The following is a 23,448-nucleotide window of genomic DNA, read 5'->3' as shown; positions in this document are numbered from 1 at the left end:
CGGTGTTTTTTACCGACAAGATGGCGGCTGTGAACTTTCCGGTCACATGACTGCAAGATCTCTTATCCCTTAATCCGATCTGCTTCAAATCCCAACAAAATAACTCCAGAGGGTCATTCACAGCACCTTCTCTATCCACTCTCCAAAGCCAACCTGGCTAATAGGCTGAGCCTAGTGCTTGTTAACTGTTCAATAAGATTTAAGTTACATAAATGACTGACGAGTTAAAGTTTAAATATGAACTACACTACCGTTCAAAAGTTTGGGGTCACTTTGAAATGTCCTTATTTTTGAAAGAAAAGCACTGTTCTTTTCAATGAAGCTCACTTTAAACTAATCAGAAATCCACTCTATACAGTGCTAATGTGGTAAATGACTATTCTAGCTGCAAATGTCTGGTTTTTGGTGCAATATCTCCATAGGTGTATAGAGGCCCATTTCCAGCAACTCTCACTCCAGTGTTCTAATGGTACAATGTGTTTGCTCATTGCCTCAGAAGGCTAACGGATGATTAGAAAACCCTTGTACAATCATGTTAGCACAGCTGAAAACAGTTGAGCTCTGTAGAGAAGCTATAAAACTGACCTTCCTTTGAGCAGATTGAGTTTCTGGTGCATCACATTCGTGGGGTCGATTAAATGCTCAAAATGGCCAGAAAAATGTCTTGACTATATTTTCTATTCATTTTACAGCTTGTGGTGGTAAATAAAAGTGTGACTTTTCATGGAAAACACAAAATTGTCTGGGTGACCCCAAACTTTTGAACGGAAGTGTAGGTCTATATATACTTCCGAAGGTCTACTGGGACATCAAATCATTTGGGACACGATAACAGAGCAGCGTTGTGAAAGTCAGAACTTGTAGGCTATTACTAAACCCTTAGACTAGAAGTGTTTTTGATGGAAATAACATGACTTCATTCGTGTGATGTCATAGAAGGGGGTGTGGTCTGCATCAAACAGGAAGTTGACCCCAAAAATCTTGGGGCAGTGAAAAATGACCTACTTCAGCTAGGTTTTTTTTTTTGCATAAGGTTATAAAATGTCATGTAAAATGTAATATATTATAAACTTAGAAGTAGAAGGACAACTTAATTCATCACACGCTTGTGAAATTCCTCTCTGCATTTAACCCATCTGAAGCAGTGAACACACACACATACCCAGAGCAGTGGGCAGCCATGCTAACAGCACCCGGGGAGCAGTTGGGAGTTAGGTGCCTCGCTCAAGGGCACCTCAGCCCAAGGCCGTCCCATATTAACCTAACCACATGTCTTTTGGATTGTGGGGGAAACCAGAGCACCCGGAGGAAACCCACGCAGACGCAGAGAGAACATGCAAACTTCACACAGAAAGGCCCCCGTCGGCCACTGGGCTCGAACCTATAGCGCTGTGTGTGTGTATAGCGCCTAGGCCTGTGCCAGGCAAAAGTGGATATACATATAAGCTGTACTACTATAACAAAAGCATAAGAGTAGTTCAGACCATGTGCATACACTTTAGTCAAAAGTATGTGGACACCCAACTATCCCACTCGTATGTGGTTCTTCCCCAAACTGTTGCCACAAAGTTTGAAACACATGATTGTATAGGATGTCTTTGTATGCTGTAGCATTAAGAATTCCCCGTCACTAGAACCAAGTGGCCCAAACCTCTTCCAGCATGACAAAGCCCCTGTGCACAAAGCGAGCTCCATGAAGGCACAGTTTGCAAATGTTGGAGTGTAAATACTCAAGTGTAGTGCACCGAGCCCTGACCTCAACCCCACTGATCACCACTGAAATTAACTAGAGCATAGACTGTGCACCAAGCCTTCTTGCCCGACCTCACTAATGTTCCCTGAATAAAAAGAAATTCCCATAGCCACGCTCCAAAATCAAGTGGAAACCTTCTGAGAAGAGAGGAGATTGTTATAACAGTAAATGAAGAACCAATTTTGAAATAGGATGTTCAAAAAGCACATATAGGTGTGATGGTCAGGTGTGGTGTCCACATACATTTGGCCAGATAGTGTATGATGATAACCATAATCAATCATTTTCTAGATTGTCACAAGTCCCCAAATGTCATTGAGTTTTGACAAAAGTGTGTTTGAGAGAGAGTCTCTGTCTATGAAATGAGCACAAAACATAAGAGTAACAACACTGTTCTTAATCGCGTAACATTAAATAGGATTTAAACAGACATGAGCAAAGTCGCCATTAATAGTGCTGGAGTGTCGCCCTCTGCTGTCCTTTTTTATTATTACACATAAAGACCCAAAAAAACCAGTTTGACCCTCACCTGTGTTGTGTCACACAGGACGACATCTACATATATAATTGTAATGTGATATTCTCTTCTTTCCCCACTTATATTCTGTTATGTTTACTTGTATACTCCTTATTAAAAATATCCTCTTAAAACGTTTTTAACTTTTCAGTTGTCAGTCTGGGGAAATCCTCAGCCTAAATGTTCTAGAACAGTTTTCCTATCAGAACAAGTTCCTTAAAGAACCCTGGAAGCTAAGAACCCTTAAAACCTGTGGAGGACTCCAAAGGAGGACCAGGACGTCCATCCGTTATCTGTAGCCGCTCATCCTGTCCCACAGGGTCGCAGGCAAGCTGGAGCCTATCCCAGCTGACTATGGGTGAGAGGTGGGGTACACCCTGGACAAGTCACCAGGTTATCGCAGGGCTGACGCACAACCATTCACACTCACATTCACACCTACGGTCAATCTAGAGCCACCAATTAACCTAACCTGCATGTCTTTGGACTGTGGGGGAAACCGGAGCACCTGGAGGAAACCCACGCAGACACGGGGAGAACGTGTAAACTCCACAGAAAGGCCCTTGGCCTCACCGGCTGCTGGGCTCGAACCCAGGACCTTCTTGCTGTGAGGTGCCAGTGCTAACCACTACACCCAGGGCCAGGGCAGTTCAGCTGAATTTTAAATGTTGAACAGGTTCTAGCTATTCAGAAGAAAATAATTACCAGTAATTTTGACTGGAGTACATGTTCACCCAGTTAATGCATACATTTAGAAATACAGATGCCAAACTGTACTTTTCCTAGTAGCTAAATCTTTATTAAAGCTTTAGAAGTGTGTGTGTGTATGTATATATATATATATATATATCATCTCATTATCTGTACACTCTAAAAAAAAATAATGGGGCCAGTACCGGTTCTTCAGGGCGATGCCATAGAAGAACCTTTTTCAGGGCTTCAAAGAACCGTTCATGCAACAGTTCTTTAAAGAACCATTTAAGCCAGGGGTGTCAAACCTGATCCATAAAGGGCCGTGTGGCTGCAGGTTTTCATTCCAGCCATGCAGCAGCACCCTGATTTGGCTTATTCAATCAACTGACACACCCACCCTTTAATCAAGGGTGGGTGTGGCTGCAAGTATTTGACTGTGTGAAGACAATGAGCCAAGTCAGGTGTGCTGCTGCATGGCTGGAATGAAAACCTGCAGCCACAAGGCCCTTTATGGATCAGGTTTGACACCCCTGATTTAAGCCATTTGTTTGAGCAGTGAAGACAGATGTAAACATAGCCTATGTGCATTGACCAGCAAATAGTAAGAAAATGCCAGGCTCTGAAGAACCATTTCCAATGTGAAGAACCTTTCGCATAATGTAATGGTTCATCACAGAGTTTTGACTCTCCATGGAACCATCCAGAGATTTGAAGAACCACTGAAGCACCTTTATTTTTTAGAGTGTAGCCGCTTTATCCTTCTACAGGGTCGCAGGCAAGCTGGAGCCTATCCCAGCTGACTACGGGCGAAAGGCGGGGTACACCCTGGACAAGTCGCCAGGTCATCACAGGGCTGACACATAGACACAGACAACCATTCACACTCACATTCACACCTATGGTCAATTTAGAGTCACCAGTTAACCTAACTTGCATGTCTTTGGAGCACCCGGAGGAAACCCACGCGGACACGGGGAGAACATGCAAACTCCACACAGAAAGGCCCTCGCCAGCCCCAGGGCTCGAACCCGGACCTTCTTACTGTGAGGCGAGAGCGCTAACCACTACACCACCGTGCCGCCATATATATATATATATATATATATATATATATATATATATATATGTATGTGTGTGTGTATATATATATATATATATATATATATATATATATATATGTGTATATATGTGTGTGTGTGTGTATGGGCGGCACGGTGGCGTAGTGGTTAGCATGGTCGCCTCACAGCAACAAGATTCCGGGTTTGAGCCCAGTGGCCGGCGAGGGCCTTTCTGTGTGGAGTTTGCATGTTCTCCCCGTGTCTGTGTGGGTTTCCTCCGGGTGCTCCGGTTTCCCCCACAGTCCAAAGACATACGGTTAGGTTAGTATGGGACAGCCTTGTGCTAACTCCCAACTGCTCCCCGGGTGCTGTTAGCATGGCTGCCCACTGCTCTGGGTATGTGTGTGTTCACTGCTTCAGATGGGTTAAATGCAGAGAGGAAATTTCACAAGTGTATGATGAATAAAGTTGTGCTTGCTTTCTTTTAATAATACAACTCCAGTGCCAAGAAAAATGCACTCTGCTGCTTTTCTAAGAATTTCGATTCTTCACTGGTTCTTGAAGGGTTGATTGGATAATGAAGGCTTCTTATAGCATCCAGTATAGACTGGAGATGGAACAATTTCTGGGAAGAAAATACTTTTACTGTACAGTAAGTAAGCTTCTAGGTTTCCCACACAGGGACAGCTGAACAAAGCGCGTTCAGTGTGTCCTGAAAACCTTAAAGTTTAAATCATTATTTATTTTATCCTTTTATGGTTACACTTGGTCTTGGTAATATGAAGAAAGCCTTGCTAGAAATGGCACAAGAATGATTTGTCATGTATGAGCACAAACAGGACTGTTATGTTGGGGGGGATAAAAAGGCATCGGTGATGGGAATGGGTTCTATTTATAACTCTTGATCTATAATCTTAGGAGTGTTTATAAAGGAGTGTTTTCCTGTTCGTGTGTGTGTGTGTTCAGCTTTATTGTCTGCTAGGCAGGAGTCAAAAGGCTACATGACAAAAACATGGCCGGCTTCCGTGTGTGTGTGTGTGTGTGTGCGCTAGCGCTCTTCTTTCAGTTGACACTCCCACTTTTCGGTGCAGATGCCCCGCAGGGCGCGCGCCGGTCCCGCCAGTGTTTCCCTGTTGGTAGAAGCGCATTGTTCTCGCCAGGGGATTGGAGCAGAAGCCCGTCAGTAAAGTCACCTCACGCACTCAGTTGGAAGTGTTTGGAGACGCGCGGCGAGACATCGCGACACCGAGAGAGAGACAGACAGACGGCACGCGAGCGCTGCGCTTTAATCCCTCCGCGCAGGACAGACTCGACGTCACCCGAAGCGACAGCGAGCGCGCGCGCACTGGAGATTGAGCGACGCGGGTCATGGAGGAGGAGATGCTGGGGGCGGACGACGGACTGTCGGAGCCCAAAATGGGGGCTCAGCCGCGGAGCTTCGCGAGCAAGCGTGTGAAGGTGAGGCACGATCGACCCACTATGGTGGAGATCCCACAGCTGGGGGACGGAGCGAGCCAGCGGCGCTCTCACGGCATCGCGCACAGCCAGCCGTACGCGTATCAGCCGCGACTGCAGCTCCATCACCCAGCCATCCATCACGCGCAGCATCAGTCTCCCTCTCTGCACCGCTTCACCGGCGACATGAGGCCCAGAGTCGCGACCTCCAGCTCAGCATCAGCATCGTCATCATCCTCATCGCCATCAGTCTCCTCAGCGTTAGGCAGCGCAGCGGCGTTTTTCGGCCAGCAGGGGAGAGTTCGATACCCCGCGGGCCACCAGTCTCCAGACTGCACTTCCCAAATAAGCTCAGGTACGAAGACAAGTTTCCCAAAGAAAGTTTCTTTCAAGCCTTAGACTTCACACTACGCTGAAGCTACAGCAAGCTCTTCTCCTACTGGAAATGTCATGGCTTAAGCCTACTAAAGTGTACCTTTTCTTCTAAGTGCATCTTTTGTTCCTTTAATGCATCGTAAAGAAGAAAAAAAAAACACCACACACCACTCTTTTTTACCTTTCGTTAGTGTTTAGACTTTAAAGTCGGCCTAAGGGTTAGAGAAGCAGCTTTGGGACCAAAAGGTTGCTGGTTCGATTCCCTAGACCAGCAGGAATGGCTGACGTGCCCTTGAGTGCTGCCCGTGTGTTACATCATTGGCTGTCATGTAAAGGTTGCCTCAAGTACATGTATCTTTCCAGGTGAAAGATAAAGATGTGAAGAAAAGGTGCATTTTATTATGCTTTTATTCCTCAAAACGTAGAGGATTAAATCGATCAAGTGAATCCATAGCATTAATGTTTAAGACGAGCTGTAGTTCTCATCTCATCTCATTATCTCTAGCCGCTTTATCCTTCTACAGGGTCGCAGGCAAGCTGGAGCCTATCCCAGCTGACTACGGGCGAAAGGCGGGGTACACCCTGGACAAGTCGCCAGGTCATCACAGGGCTGACACATAGACACAGACAACCATTCACACCTACGGTCAATTTAGAGTCACCAGTTAACCTAACCTGCATGACTGTGGGGGAAACCGGAGCACCCGGAGGAAACCCACGCGGACATGGGGAGAACATGCAAACTCCGCACAGAAGGGCCCTCGCCGGCCACGGGGCTCGAACCCGGACCTTCTTGCTGTGAGGCGACAGCACTAACCACTACACCATCGTGCCGCCCCAAGCTGTAGTTGGTAACACTTATTTCTCACAGCAGGATTTGATATATTAACACCCTAGAGGTTTGATAAACACTCTGGATTCTGCTGTGTTTACCGTAGGTATGAGTACAACGGCTAAACAGAAAGCTGAAAATCCTCGGACGTTATAGGACTCCTTGCTAATTTGTAGTCGATATGCCTACCATATACATGCACTTTTGCAAGTATACAGTTACAGACCGGGGCCCATCTGTTGCTCTACACAATTTGTCAGCAACCCGATATCCTGTCCGTTAATGGAATAGGCCCACCGAAGGACCACTGGTGACCAGATGTTATTTAGATAGCGGATCATTCTCAGGACAGCAGGTTGCTTGAGTTTAGAAAACCTCTGTGTCCATGTTGTTTCAAGAAACATTACACCAAGCAAAAATATCTAGTCACTAACAATTCTGTGGTTAAAAACTAACGAAGGGATGAAAAATGTGAATGATAAAGATGATCTACAGTTGTATGTAAAAGTTTGGGCACCCCTCACCATATTTTGTAGATTTTTGGATCAGCAAACTACTGAAAAAAAATTCTGCAAATGATGATGCACAGTTACTATATTTGATGAATAAAAAAAATATATATACACACACACAAAATAATACTTGTGGCAAGTGCAAAATTTTGGACTCCCTATTGTCAGTAATGGGTAAACCCCCCCCCTTGACGGACGTCACAACTTACAAATGCTTTTTGCACCCAGTTAGGAGTCTTTCAATTCTTGTTTTAGTCATTTTCAACCACTCTTTCTTGCAGAACGCGTCTAGCTCTGAGGTACTCGTGGGCTGCCTTGCGTGCACAGCGGGTTTAAAATCTGCCCACAGGTTTTGATGTTGTTCATGTCTGAGTCCTGTGAGGGCTTTTCCAGAAGCTTAACCTTGCATTTAAAGTAGTTCATGGTGGGTTTTGTGGTACGTTTTGGCTCATCGTATTGTAGCAGAAGCCAATCAATTCCTCTTCAGGTTTTTTTTGACTAACTGTGTCACAATTGCTTCCATAATTTGCTGATACTTACTTGCATCCATTCTTCCATCTACCTGTGCAATGTTTCATATGTCACTGGCTGCCACACAACCCCAAAGCATAACAGATCAGAAAGAAACAGAGGGGGATTTTCATTAGCTGTTAACATTATTATTGACAGGTCAAAAGTCAGTGAAAATGATAACTGCAGACTCAGCATTCTGAAACAATTACACATTTTGAAACATTATAATTGACCTTTGACCTGTCAGTAATGATAGTTATGATTGATGACTTGTTAAAACTAATTAAAATTGACAACAAATGAAAATCCACCTCTCTCTCTCTCTCTCAGATCCACCCCATGCTTAACCGCTGGCAATGTGTCCTTTTCATCCAATGCTACTCTTTTTTTTTTTTTTTTCCCCCCTCCAAATACCCCTTTGGTGATTGTGGCCAATAAGTTCCATCAGTCCATGGCACTTATTTCCAAAATGCCTCCGGCTTACCTAGCTGTAGTTTTGTAGACATCGTATGTTGACTTTTATGATGAGGTTAAATGTAAGGTTTCCTGCTGATGACTCTTCCATGCAGATTGTTTGTGCAGGCAACGCTGTACAGTAGAACGGTGCTCCACCACTTGTGTGTCTGCTAAACCTTCCTACAGCTCCTTCGTGTCAATTTTGGATTTGCCTTGCCTTTCTGCTCAGCATACTGGCAGCTCTAACTGAAAGTTTTCTCACTCTTCACAGATCTTGCCTTGACTTGCACAGTTCCCCTTAACTGCCATTTCTTAATGACACTTTTGGGCAGTGGAAATTAAGAACTGGAAGTGCTTTGATATCTTTTTTTATAACTTTCCTCTGTTTTGTAGGCTCCGATTGATTAATTTTCAGATCCTCAGTCCACTGCTTAGAGAAGCCCATGGTTGTTGAGTATTAGCACAGTGTTTGAGGAGGCAGATAATTTTTTTTTAATGCTCTGGATTTGTCATTAGCTGAGAATTCCTAATTATAATTCTTGACCTCAGTAAGCAGTCCTAATGAAGCACAGTGAAGCCTGAACAAGTTTATTAAGTTCTGAGACTTAATCAAAGGGTGTCCAAACTTTTGCACATTCTGTCATTACAATTTTATTCTTTTTTATTTTTAGGTTAATCAGGTATCAATCATCAATAAACAACAATCAGGTGATCATTAGTAATTGTGCACCTGCAAGTGCATGTGTATTGTAGAGATAATTAAGTTATTCCACGAAATCGAGTCGTACATGAGCTGATAGCCGACGAGGCGCATAGCACAGAGTTGGCTATAAACCATGTACAATGAGATTAAGCAGAATAACTGTTTTATATTTGTAGAGTTCCCTATGTGTGGGTGGAGCACAGAGGACGGCAGGACAGAGATCAGGTTTAACACTTGGCTTTATTGCCACACTTTTCAGTACAACAATAATCGCTCTAGCACAGACACACACACACCCGGCGTCTGGTTCAGGGATGAGCCCCCTCCGCTCTCGCGCTCCCTCCTCATATAGGGCGCGGTCACTGGGAAGACACACAAACGCAGGTTAATTGCTCTCAGGTGTAGTGATTCTGCCACTTACCTTCCCTGACTCCGCCCTCCTGTCACAGACCGGCACTTGACCACGCCCCCGCTGCCACAATATTCTATACACATTCACTGGATTTTGAGAAACATTTTTTTTTATTTTTTGCAAATTTGATAAATAAAAACTTTTATACAAAATGTCAGACAAAATAATTTCTGCTTAGAATGTAAACAAATCGGCGAAATGACAGTATCAATTTGTGAAAAATGCTATAAGAATAATAATTCTTGAAAAATAAAAAATGATGCGTTCTTGCCATCAAATGCTTTTATTCCATATTTTGTTGCTTTTTTTTGTATTTTTAGGAGTTTTGTTTTCAAATAGTTTTTATTTCATCCTTGGTTGGTTTGGCAGCACGCGCCGCCATTTTGTTTTTTTTCTACTCACAGTATATGAGCTGATATCCTAGTAGTAGAGTAGCCAATCAGAGCGCGTGACTGCTCATATCCAGTGAATGTGGAATGAATAATTAATAATATTTTAAATTAATTTGGGTATATATATTTTTTAAAGGCGGCAGGGTGGTGTAGTGGTTAGCGCTGTCGCCTCACAGCAAGAAGGTCCGGGTTCGAGCCCCGTGGCTGGCGAGGGCCTTTCTGTGCGGAGTTTGCATGTTCTCCCCGTGTCCGCGTGGGTTTCCTCCGGGTGCTCCGGTTTCCCCCACAGTCCAAAGACATGCAGGTTAGGTTAACTGGTGACTCTAAATTGAGCGTAGGTGTGAATGTGAGTGTGAATGGTTGTCTGTGTCTATGTGTCAGTCCTGTGATGACCTGGCGACTTGTCCAGGGTGTACCCCGCCTTTCGCCCGTAGTCAGCTGGGATAGGCTCCAGCTTGCCCGCGACCCTGTAGAACAGGATAAAGCGGCTAGAGATAATGAGATGAGATGAGATTTTTTTTAAAAACAGGCAACGGAGTGTATTTTTATCATCTTGCTTTTGATTTCTATTTCAGCTTTACTGATTTGTGGTGACCATTTAACAGCACATACCGTCAATTTTCAGGTTTTTAAGACAAATGCACTTCTAAATCATTTAAGAAACCCTGGTTCTTGGGATTCAAATCTACTAATACAGCCTTAATGGAGATATGATTGGGTTATTTTTGGCCCTGAGGTGAACTGTGTGTATAAAGGTTTGTTTGAACCATGTAAGATTTAGTAAATCAAATCAACAGAAAATTACAAATTGCACTGACTCATTATGTAGCACATTTAGGAAACTTAAACAGAGCTATTGAATCATGTTTAAAGGTAGACTGCCTTTCAGATTTTTCAAGTGTAGGTCATAAAAAGAATTTTCCCTGACACCCAATTATTTTTGTTTAGTGGACCGAAAGCTACTGAATTTGAATCACAGACTTCCAATTTTATTAGCTTTTTTTTTTTTTTAAATAGAACAATTAATAAATTTAGGGCCTCGTGGCACTAAATTCTCTGCTATTTTTTCCTGCTTCACCATGACCCAATTCAAGATACTACGTCATGCATGACGTGGTGGGCTTTCCCCGTTCGCGCAAGGTATTGTGGGATACAAATTTGAAACAGGAGAGAAAAATGGAGGACGCGAGTGTGCAAATGAAACGTGAAAGACCGACTACAGTAACGGAAAGCGAGAAGAAAAAACATTATGTTGCGAAGGAAAGGAAACGCAGGACCAAACGAATAAATGTTGGCGGTCAGCGAGCACCTCGGTGTGATCAGCTGTTCGTTTAGCGGCAGAATGATGTCACTGTCAGTACACAGTCAAGGTAAATCTGCGCATGCGCACACGGACTTTCTCTGTCTGCTTGACTGCGCAAAACAGGCAATTTCACGCACATTATTTGCTAGGGAATCCCCTCAAATGAAATAACTTCCCAGCCACAGAATGGCCTGATATTTTGCGAGATATTACAGAAATAAACGTGTATCACAATGACCAAATTTCAGAGGGAACTAAATTTCACTGATTTTATGAAATTGAAATGCCCTCTAGGTTTAAAGGTGTATTATAGAACTGGGATGTATTGTGAGAGACAGGTGAATCTGGACATGAAGAAATGCTTAGTTTTACAGCTGTATACTACAGATGTGTGAGGATAAATGCAGGGTTGAAATGGACTTTGATTATCGCAACAGCAGATTTCGATGCAGGCTGCATATCTTTCATTATCGACACTGGAACTTTGGAGGTGACTTAAGTGCTTCAGGATCAGCAGGTGTCGGCTGGCTTATAGACTGGTTCAGCAAGAACCTGTGGCTTCAGGAGGAATATACAGTAGCCACAGCAAAAGGGGAAAAAAGGCTAAAATATTTAGTTTTGCGAGAAATGTTTAAACATTGTTTTTATTTGGATATATAGCCACAATTCAGGAAAATCTGATTTTAGTCGGAACCTGTGCTATAGAGGGCTACCGCGTGACGTCACCGTACCGCGAGATTTTGTTTGGGCGCCATATTGGAAGACCAAGTACATACATACATACTCACAATACAAAACAAACTACGAGCGAGAGTGAAGTGACACGATAGCTGATAATTCTGGTTATGTGAGTACATTACCAGCTGCAGAAAGGGCACGGTATGTGGAGAAACTGGCTGTGATAGATGGGTTTGACCCATATGATAAGACTCGGGGCAAGGGAGAATGGAAACATAAGGAGGACCTGACACCAATTCTGCCATCTGTTTGCTACCCAGACATTGTAAACATTCATATAATAATCAGTGCAGATTAAATGAAATTCTCCACTATCATGTTAAAAAAAAATTATAGCACTTGACCACTATTGCAATCTGTACTCATGCTGTTATGGATTTTTTTAATTTCATAATTTATTTTTAATTTACTACTTATCTGTTTTTATTTATCTTTGAATTATTTGGACATGGGGAAAAACTATATTTAAAATCCAAAGAGGGATGGAGGGAGGAAAATTAAAACAAAAGAAAGAAATGAAATATATAACATAAATGTAATAAAATTAAGGATGTTTTTATTCAGTAAACATTTAAAAAAAATGTTCTACAACACTCTAGCCTAGTGACTTACCAGTAACAAAATGGTCTGAACATATTCTGTACTGCTGTAGACTTGAAGTATTCAGATCCGCTCTGCATAAAGCAGCTAGATACTCTCTCTGTCTCCTGGCAGAAAGCTCCGTGGTTTGCTCCCCTTGTGTCTCAATCACAGCTGGTATTCTGAAGAAAGACTTCTTTTCACCTTTCCCATCAGCTTTGTTAGAACACCCTAACACAGCACAAAAGTTTACCATTGTAGAATTTTGATGAACCAAGTGCCTCGTGGGTTCACATACCGCGCGCTGCCGTTATTTCCCCCTAATCACGAGTTTGTTGGTCTTCCAATATGGCGCAGGGTTTGTTTACTTCCGGTTTCGGGTGACGTCAGTGCAAGGGGTCTATAATGTAGCTCCAGTTTTAGGTGAAGGAGGTTTTATGTTATCTGTTCAAGCATCTATTTCCTGAAAACATTTGGTCATCCTGGGCGGCACGGTGGTGTAGTGGTTAGCGCTGTCGCCTCACAGCAAGAAGGTCCTGGGTTCGAGCCCCGGGGCCGGCGAGGGCCTTTCTGTGTGGAGTTTGCATGTTCTCCCCGTGTCCGCGTGGGTTTCCTCCGGGTGCTCCGGTTTCCCCCACAGTCCAAAGACATGCAGGTTAGGTTAACTGGTGACTCTAAATTGACCGTAGGTGTGAATGTGAGTGTGAATGGTTGTCTGTGTCTATGTGTCAGCCCTGTGATGACCTGGCGACTTGTCCAGGGTGTACCCCGCCTTTCGCCCGTAGTCAGCTGGGATAGGCTCCAGCTTGCCTGCGACCCTGTAGAAGGATAAAGCGGCTAGAGATAATGAGATGAGACATTTTGTCATCCTCATGTGGGGGAAGCCATGGCCTTTCATAATGGTTAGAGAAGCAGCTTTGGGATGAAAAGGTTGTCGGTTTGATACCCTGGATCAGCAGGAACGGCTGAAGTGCCCTTGAGCAAGGCACCTAACCCCCAGCTGCTCCCCCAGTCTACTCTGGGTGTGTTGTACGTTGCTCTGGATAAGAGTGTCTGCTAAATGCCTGTAATGTAGTGTAATGAGGAAAAGCTCAACACATTTTTAGCTCTAACAAGCTGTCTGTTTTATAGTTCCTGAGCAATTACAGCTGCTGTCAGATATATGTAGGCTGGTTTGATATATTTGATTGGTTTGTGGTTGACTATCTTAATGGTCTGGTCTGTGAATTTTATTCTTTTTTTTAATGGTAGATTAACAATCGCCAGCATAGCTTGTTCTCTAGATTTCTTGGAAGAAACTTGATGGAGCAAATTATTTTTAGTCCCGATTTAAACTGCAGTCATGCTTGTGTTCTGTGGTTTGGCAGCAAACACTAGTTATATTTGTTTCTAAGAACAGTGAGTAAGAATCATCAGTATAACTCCTCATGCACATGCATGTCGAGACCTTCCACAAAAATCACATAGTGCTGTATGATGCTGGATTGTGCCATCTTTCCTTGGAAATTTCTCACAGAGCCAGTAGCAGTTCCACACGACAAGGGACTTTGGTGGTTTTCCAGCATTCATAGAACACCAGGTAGTGTTAGTTTCTGAAAACAGAATCGCTTCTGGCAACATACAGTAATAATGATATTGCTATTGACGTATTTAAAGCATTAATGCTACTGTTCCAGATGCACCTGTTTCACTACAGCACACACTATATATTATGTCTGTCACTGCTGTGCTGAGAATGGTCCATCACTTCTAGAACATGGGCTCAGAGTCCTGTGGTGGTTTCTTTCCACTGAATGACAGAAATGAGAGAAAATTATATTTGTTAAAAGATACACAGTTAGCAGAGAGATTTTGTACTGTGATAAGTGTAAAAACATGTCGGTTTGACCAACGTGCATTTTTGAACAGCTCATTGTAATATTACATTATATAGCATTCAGCAGACGCTCTTACCAGAGTGATGTACACCAAGTGCTGAACTTCTAGACAAGAAAGTTCTTGTGCCAACTGAACAAGTGGCAGGATAACACTTTAGTGTAATGTTCTGTTGAAGGACCAACAGCAGTCAGCCAAGAAAACAAACCAATCATACAAATGAACTGACCGAGTACAACTAGATAGACTGCGACTAAAGTCATGGTGATTTGTGCTAGCTCTTACAAACTGGGATGTCTGGTCACCGTACCCTATAGATCCGGAACGGGAAGAGATGGAGAATGATGCTTAGTGAGGAAGAGAGCCCGTTTTTCATGGATCATTCTAGTTCAGTGATCCAAATCGGCACCAAAAGTCATAGTGACATTATTCAGCCCAGAGGTATTCTTCATGTGAAGTTTGGTAATGATTGGTTGAAAACCGAGGGAGAAATAAGGGATTGAAGAAAGCCCATTTTTCATGGATCATTCTAGTTCAGTGATCCAGATCAGCACCAAAAGTCATAGCGATGTTATTCAGTCCAAAGGTATTCTTCCTGTGAAATTTGGCAATGATTGGTTGAAAACTGAGTGAGAAATAACGTCCTTAAAAACATTAGTAGGAGAAGAAGAAGAAAGTAGAAAGATCCCAAGTGAGAGTAACAGTTTGCGCCACTGATGTAAGCGCAAATTAACTAAATAGAGAGAAAAATAAAACTCCAGTGGCTAACCCCAGGCTAGACAGTACACAGCCTGGGTTGGTCAAGAGGCATACTGTAGGACACCTGTGGTAACTCTACTGCAAACATATCAGGATCAGAAAGCAGAGCAGAATCCAGAATGAGTGTTATAGATATATACTCAGATTGTTTTCCAGTGCAGATCTTTCCCCATTTAAATAAAAAGACCCAAACGTTTCTCAGTTCACTTATTTCTGTTCCTTACTTTGGCTAGACTATATAAACTTGAACCCAATTCTTGAGTTTTAACGAGCCCTTTCTAAATATAGTATAGAGTCATTATCATTAGATTCGTGACGTGTGATCATACCAGTCATACGAGTTCCAGACTTATAGTCCCAGCATGTGCCAGGGGGGAAAAAAAAGACCCAAGTATTAACACTACTGTTCAGCTTTCAGTGACACGCCTTTAATTCAGACTAGGTCTGTTGATATCACACTCATGATTCACACTGCTGCACAACTGGCAGCGAGAAAGAACTAGAAAATAATTCAGTCCACACTATGCAGGCGTTATTAATGGTTCTATAGCAGGCTTGCATCATTTCTACCCATTACTAATGAGCATTAATTATTTATGTATCCGAGTGTTAAAATTTCAACCGGATGCCTTTGTATTTCCTAGTATTATTGTTCTGACCAGCCACTGAGGCTTTGGATGGTTGAACTATTTCTGAGAGGATTATTGTATTATTAAGTTAGCAAATAAGTACATTACTAGTCAAAAGTTTGTACACCCCTACTCTACTCATTCATAGGTTTTTCTATATTTTGAATATTTTCTACGTTGTAGAACGATACTGAAGACATCAAAACTATGAAATAACATATGGAACATAGATGGAATTATGTGGTAAAAAAAAAAAAAGAAGTGTTAAACAAAATGTTTCATATTTTAGATTCTTCAAATTCGCCAGCATTTATCTTGATGACATTTTGCACACTATCGGCATTATGTTAACTAGCTTCATAAGGTAGTCATCTGGAATGCTTTTCAATTGGGTGTGCCTCGTCAAAAGTTAATTAGTGCAATTTCTTGCCTTCTTAATGCATTTGAGGTCAAACAGTAAATAGTCTTCTTCTGGCTGTTCCCGTTAGGGGTCGCCACAGCAGCTCTGTCTCGCATATTTGATTTGGCATAGGTTTTACACCGGATGCCCTTCCCGACACAATCCTCCCCAACCTGTCCGGGCTTGGGACCAGTGCTAAGTATGCACTGACTTGTACAACCCAAATGGCTGGGAATTTTACCTAATCTGTATGTATTTGAACTGTGGGGGAAACCGGAGCACTCAGAGGAAACCCACGCAGACACGGGGAGAACATGCAAACTCCACACAGAAAGGCCGCCATTGGCCATGGAGTTTGAACCCAGAACCTTCTTGCTGTGAGGTGACAGTGCTAACCACTACACCACCATGCCACCATCAAACAGTAAATAATAAAAATACAGTAAATAACCCTATTCAACAACTGTAGTAACTAGGACTGTGCGATATATCGAATATACTCGATATATCGCCGAAAATTCTGTGCGCGATACATAAAATTATATCGTAACTATCGAGTATTTTATGGTCATCTTCCAACTTGCGTTCGTTTCGTGTTTTGTTGTGTTTGTTTAAAACATTTCCCGGTGGTTTTCTCCCTGTCCCTCAGGCAGTAACATGAGAGGCTGCCTAAGGCTAAAGAAAACAATAACGTCACGCACTCGCCAACCAATCCCGCGTGACATCTCAGTGCTGAAAGGAACTTCCGGGAAGAGTTTCTAGTTTCGGTTGTGTTGCCAGATTGGGCGGTTTTAAGTACGTTTTGGCGGTTTTTGAACATATTTTGGGCTGGAAAACGTCAGCAGTATCTGGCAACACTGCGAAGATTTCCTAGTTCCGGTTTACAGCGCTGACTCAGTTCGTGCAGTCGCTGGTGTTGCATAGGCTACCGTGTAAGCTCTGTCAATTTCAGCGACAAATTAAAAATGGAAGCGGACGAATTGGTTCCTAAAAGAACTAGTAAGGGGTCAGTCATCCGGCATTTTTTTGGATATCGCGAGAAGGACGTGGAACAGCAAATGCCAGTTTGTAAAGTGTGCAAAAAAAACCCCGTCATCACAAAAGGCAGCAGCCGGAATTATACACGTCTGAGAGGCAGAGCCAGAAACATTCAGTTCAAAAGTGTGCAAAGAGAAAAATTATGTTTTGCAGATCTCTCTCTTCTCTCCCTCAATCTCTCTCTCTCTGTTGTGAATGTTCCAGTGGTTCTCAGTAGTCAGGTTAATAGCTTGGAGATCTATTTTTTTTTTTAAATAATTTAATGAATGAGCACTTTTCTTATTTAGGCTAAATGTCTTTCTCAGTGTTGAGCTTGCACTTTATTGGTTTGAGCTCTGAGCAGCTCTGTATTGTGTTGCCCCTTTGTTGCAATTTTCAAGATTGTTTTTGCAGTTTGTGCCACATCTTTGAATAAAAATAGTCTTATTTCAATTCAATTGTGATTAATCACGAACATGAAAATTTAAAATGTTGTTGAAAACCACCTGTAAAGTTAACCAAGAATGTTATTTAATCTGCAGGGATTGTAGTGAAAACAGTAAAGAGTAAAAGTTAGATTTCATGGGGTCCTTTAGAGGAGATTTAAATATATCGAGAGATATATCGTATATCGTGAAATGGAGAAAATGTATCGGGATATTCATTTTTTCCCATATTGCACAGCCCTAGTAGTAACCCATATAACGTATGTCAAGACCTGCTCAACTAAGTAAAGAGAAACAACATCCATCATTAAGACATGAAGTGCCTTTTAATTAATAAAGATAAATAAAATTACCTTGAATTAGGAGGTGTGTCCAAGATTTTGACGGTACTGTATGTAAGTAGATTAAAAATAATAGAAGTGTAACCTGTGCACTTTTATCAGTGTTTTAGTTTCTGGCATGGATTGAACATAGTCTTGGTCTGGGAAACTGGAAAGCTTATTGTCTTTAGATTAGTTTAAACAGATGAGCACCTCTGTGCTTGGACTCAGTGTCCAGAGTAGCTGGTTTCTAGAGCTGCAGTTGATATTGTCGATGTTTCATAAACGCTCACCTATGCAAATCTTAGGCTCTAGAAACTGTGCAATAAAGCTAAATTACGTTTCAAGGCTCTCCCAATCCCAACAGTGATTGTGATTAAAACAAATGAGGCTCATAAATTTCGTTCTGTGGTGCACGTTGTGTTTAATGAAATATCAAAACGCTTTCTCGGCATGGCATGTTGCATGCAGAGATAAAGATGAAAGACTGGAAAAAGGATAAATGACAGGGAGAGAAGAATGAAACAAAAAGCAAGAGGAGAGAAAGGAGAGGAAATAAAGTCAGAAAATGCAGGCGCGAGAGACAATGAGGGCGCGAGAATGAGGAAGCTGGAGGTTGGAAGAGAGGAGCGAAGGAAAAGAGACGTGTAAGGGAAGGATATCATCAAACACGTCTCAGGGAGTGAACAGAGCCACTGTGCATATTAATAAATTTCCACATCTGCTCTCCTTCGACAGGCACGGCGCAGTGACTGCAGGCGTCACGTGCCCGCCCATCACATGGCTGCCACAGTAACTGCAAGCCTCCATTATTGGTTGCCCCGTGCCTTTGTGTGAGGGCGACAAATTTATAATCATCCTTTGGAACGCAAGAAATCACCGTACAGCTGTAGACTGGGGGTGGGAGGGTGGTGTATGTGAAGGGTTTATTAGTCAGTCCATTTAAATTTCAGCTCGGATGACTTTCATTTGTGTACAGCTTCCGACAGTAAACAATGTCACGAAGCAGATTTACAGATTTTCATACCCTACTGAGCACACTAATGGCAAGATAATCCTTCTCAGAGGGAGATGTGGTTGAGAAAACGGCCAGCAGGTCGTTCAACGAATGAAGTTTAATTAAACAAACCTGAAAGGGATTAATTTGAATCAGATTTATAGTGAATGCAGTGTTATTTATTAAGGAACAACAACAAAAAAGCAGATATGCCACTAAAAAAGATGGACTATGATTTAGGGAGAATAGAGACCCATGTTGTGTGGATGGATATTCGTTCAATTACAACAGTATAGAGGTTTTCGACCTGACGTCATAGGGTCACGTGATACTGTTTACGCCGGCATTTTGGAGGTCAAACAAAGCCACGCTTATCAGCAAACAACGCTTGTAATATCCATCTTCTTCATCACTTACTTTTATCGTAGAATGCCTGATGCGTGTTGTGCAGTTAGCTGCCACAACAGAAGAGGGGATAAACCTGGATTAACGTTCCATAGGTTCCCGGCCGATCGACAGCGTCGCAAAAAGTGGATCGCGGCGATCAGGCGAGAGAATTGGCAGCCCACCGAACACATGCGTTTGTGTGGCGAACATTTTGTCTCAGGTAACTTTTCCAAAAGTTTAAAGATATCGTATACGAGATAAATGACAAATTATACATGTAGCCTAGCACCTAGCCTACACGTAAGCCCTGTTAGGCGGTGTTCAGGCTACCTGGCACCTAGCCCCACTAGTCAGGCTATGATGGTTTTATCTTTATACATCCGTGGTTTTATATACGTGAGACGGGGACCGCTCGGCCTCATCAATGGGGCTACCTGGCACCGGGCTTCTTACTAGTGTTTGGGCGGCTTACGTGTAGTCTAGGTTTAACATACACGGTGCCCTCAGGCGAGGCAGAGCCATGTTGTTGGGAGGGTTGTACTTTTTAGATGTGAATATGCAATGGACAAAACTAGAATTCGGTACTAGACATATTAATTATTATGCATTTTTCTATATGATTAATGTCTCTCTCAACCTGGACACTATTTTTCTAACTGCAATGAATTTACTTTTATTTAGTATCACGTTGAAGTAGACTGTTATGGAATTTTTTTGCCACAAAATGATGTTGGAAATCTTTGCATATGTTGTCATGGCAACCATTCAAACAATGCATGCTGTGAAAAGGGAAAATACATATTTTTTGACAAATCTCTGACATGTTGGGCTAGCGGGAGTCACCATTGTTGTGACCGCCAAAATGGCGCCATCTACTTGTTGACATGGCAACGGTCACGTGGGTCGAAAACCTCTATAGACAACCGCAAGGTTTAAATAAGTGAAGAGCTTTAACTTTAGAGCAGGGGTGTTGTACAGCCCATGGGCCACGACAAAGTTTCTAATCCAGCAAAATATCTTTTGTGCTTATAAATACACCGATCAGCCATAAAATTAAAAACACTGTAAGGTAAAGTGAATTACACTGATTACGTTGTTACAGTGGCACCTGTCAAGGGGTGGGATATATTACGCAGCAAGAGAACAGTCAGTTCTTGAAGTTGATGTGTTGGAAGCAGGAAAAATGGGCAAACGTAGGGATCTAAGTGAAACTGTATCACAAACTGGTGAAAAAGTTAATGCTGGCTAAAATGGAAAGGTGTCAGTATTAAAGTTTTCAGCAGTTTGTGCTACAGTAGCTCTTCTGGGGGATTGGACCATATAGACTAACCTTCATGCCCCATGCGAATCAGTGAGCCTTCAACACCCATGACCATGTCGCCAGTTCACCGGTTGTCCTTCATTGGACCACTTCTGGTAGGTACTGACCACTGCATACTGGGAACACCCTATAAGATGTGCCATTTTGGAGATGCTCAGACCCAGTCATTTAGCCGTCACAATTTGGGCCTTGTCAGAGTCGCTCAGATCCTTACGCTTACCCATTTTTCCTGCTTCCAACACATCAACTTCGATTGATGTGTCTGTCAGTGTTTTTAATGTTATGGCAGATTGGTGTATAAACAGTATGTATGTATCCCAAGCATAAACATGTTTAAAAAATATTCAGATACCATTCTTGGGTTTCACGTGACGTCACATCTGCCTCATTAGTTATTCAAAACTTTAGCTGGTGGTCTACCAAAGCTCAGTTGTTTGTACAGAGAAGGTGCATTGCTCGCATGAAAAATGCCTCACGCTTGCATTGTTTGATTGTTCGAATCGATCAAACTGCGAAACTGTTCTTCAAAAGTTTCTTCAGAGTTCCCCGTGAACTAATAAAAAAAAAAGGTGAATGAAAACAGGATTTCAGAAAAAGACATCGAGAAAGGTGGCTTTTGAACCTCTCACTGAAATCGAAGGGAGCCGAGTCGAAGCATGCTCGAGTTTGCAATGATCATTTGGTGAAAGGTTTGTATCTCCCTCTCAGCTATGGCCTTAGTGTTTTCCAAGTACTTTTCTTGCTATGTCTCGTTATTTTACGGTACTTTTTTTTAGTCATGAAACGCTAAAGTCTCCAGCTGTTTCTTTGTTTACTCCTCACAAAGTCCATATGCAAGAAGGTCGCGACAAAATTCTTCCCCAACCGTACAGTTACAATGCGCCGTGATCACTTCTCCGTCTTGTTTAACTAAGATCCAGGTCTTTAAAGGGGTTTCTGATGATCTTTGTGAATGATTTACCTGAGAGATAAGAGCCAACACAAGTGAGAATCAAGCGAACTGTTGTTTGTTTGCACTTCAACTTGCAGCACTTCATTGTAAAGACGCGAATGAAAAGCTTAAAAAAAAACATACACTGGCAAAAAACAATACAGGATTCATTTGGCAGCGACTTGATACCGAGGTCCTTTACCCAGCTACAAACAAAAATGTTGTAAGCCTCCATACTCTTCCACACTTTCATCTGTTTTGCGGTGTAGAAGGACGTCTGCAACACCAGATAGTTCGAGATGTCGGGGAACTGCACTGAAGGCTAGTTTTCAAGATTGTATGACAAATCCTTCTTTCCCAGACTGTAGGGATCGATTCTATTGCACATAGCAGATATATCTAAAGCCAGCAGCGGCTTCTAGATTACGAGCGTACTCTAAGTTATCGCTAGTTGTTTGCACTGCGGCAGCTGTTTTGGTTTGCTAGACTACCAGCTATTTAATTTCTGGTAAAACTGCTAAGAAAAGTCACGTGACTGAAACCCATCCATCCATTATCTGTAGCCGCTTATCCTGTTCTACAGGGTCGCAGGCAAGCTGGAGCCTATCCCAGCTGACTACGGGCGAGAGGCGGGGTTCACCCTGGACAAGTCGCCAGGTCATCACAGGGCTGACACAGAGACAAGCAACCATTCACACTCACATTCACACCTACCATCAATTTAGGCCCTGTCCACACGGCAACGGATTCAGGTGACTCTGATACAATTGCTTATCGTTTAGGCCTGGCGTCCACACGGCACCGGCGTTTTGGGTGCCCAAAACGCAATCTTTTTTGAGAACGGGTTCCAGAGTGGAAAGATCTGGCAACGTTGCCGTTGTGAAGTCGTCTGGATGAGTAGAACGGATTTGTTTACGATGACGTCACAACCACATGACTGTGAGTGCTTCACGCTGGGTAGAAGTGTAACGAACTCGATGCGAGTTGTCAACAAATCCTATAACTTGGTTCATGAAACGCGCTTACAAAATATTTTCACTGTGAATATTTATTGTGTAATGGTGCAAAGTGAGAGAGAGAGAGAGAGAGAGACTGCCCTTAGGGCAGAATCAATCCCGCCAGCAAAAATAGGGAAAAAAAGGAGCGATCTCACCTCTTCAGATGTTGGTTTTAGTCCTACAATACATTCCTTAAAAAGGGCATAGAAGAGCAAATTAATCCATCAACGTGTAGCATTCAATTTATTCCGGACCATTAAAGACGCCGCCTTCTGCGTAGAATCATACATCATCCTCGCCGCCATATTGGAGAGGTCAAAGCGGAGAATAAAGATTCATGTGCTGCATTTAACTGTACCAACAGGTTTGCCGTCCAAACGAGATCACATGGGATTACCTTTCACAGGTGAGACTGGAAAAATACTTTTCATTGTATTTGGTCATTATAATGTAATTTTACGAACAGATTTTCCTGACTTTGTGGCTAATATGAAGTCTCGCGCATAATAGTTTATGCGCATGTGTCCTTACTTCTATTGTTCTGGTGTCTCCGAAGGGACCGTCTTACAGCGCCCCTAGAGGTGTGGCATGTGTATTGCATCGTTTTCAGCAAGCGTTGCGTTGCCATATGGACCTGATATTTTACTGATTGTTGCCCATTTGGACGCGATATATTTTTAAATAACATCTCGTTGCCGTTGTCGTGTGGATGTAGCATTAGAGCCACCAGTTAACCTAACCTGCATGTCTTTGGACTGTGGGGGAAACCGGAGCACCCGGAGGAAACCCACGTAGACACGGGGAGAGCATGCAAACTCCACACAAAAAGGCCCTCGCCGGCCGCTGGGCTCGAACCCGGACCTTCTTGCTGTGAGGTGACAGTGCTAACCACTACACCACTGTGCTGCCCCGACTGAAACCCAAGAATCTAAAAATATACATACAGTAAGTAAAGGTTACATAAAAAATAAATCAGGTTCTAGACATACAGCAGGGCAAATAATATTCAACACAACTATTTTTCTACTAAACACATTTTGAATGAAGCTATTCACATGAAATGTTGAGCAGACATTG

General features: G+C 42.7%; 1 protein-coding gene across 3 annotated transcripts in view; it reads left to right on the top strand.

The window, feature by feature from the left end:
* Nucleotides 1-5,157: 5,157 nt before the first annotated feature.
* Nucleotides 5,158-23,448, top strand: part of LOC132890831 (BEN domain-containing protein 4) — a 55,195-nt gene continuing 36,904 nt past the window's right edge. For all 3 annotated transcript variants that reach the window (XM_060928095.1, XM_060928094.1, XM_060928093.1), the window contains exon 1: nucleotides 5,158-5,831. In XM_060928095.1, coding sequence (XP_060784078.1) covers nucleotides 5,390-5,831 — 442 coding nt within the window. In that variant the 5' untranslated portion in view covers nucleotides 5,158-5,389. The remainder of the gene's footprint in view (nucleotides 5,832-23,448) is intronic.

The sequence above is a fragment of the Neoarius graeffei genome, chromosome 8, assembly GCF_027579695.1.
Source record: "Neoarius graeffei isolate fNeoGra1 chromosome 8, fNeoGra1.pri, whole genome shotgun sequence".
NCBI lineage: Eukaryota > Metazoa > Chordata > Actinopteri > Siluriformes > Ariidae > Neoarius > Neoarius graeffei.
Note: the sequence above shows the minus strand (reverse complement) of the source record. Positions and strands in the feature narration are given on the sequence as shown.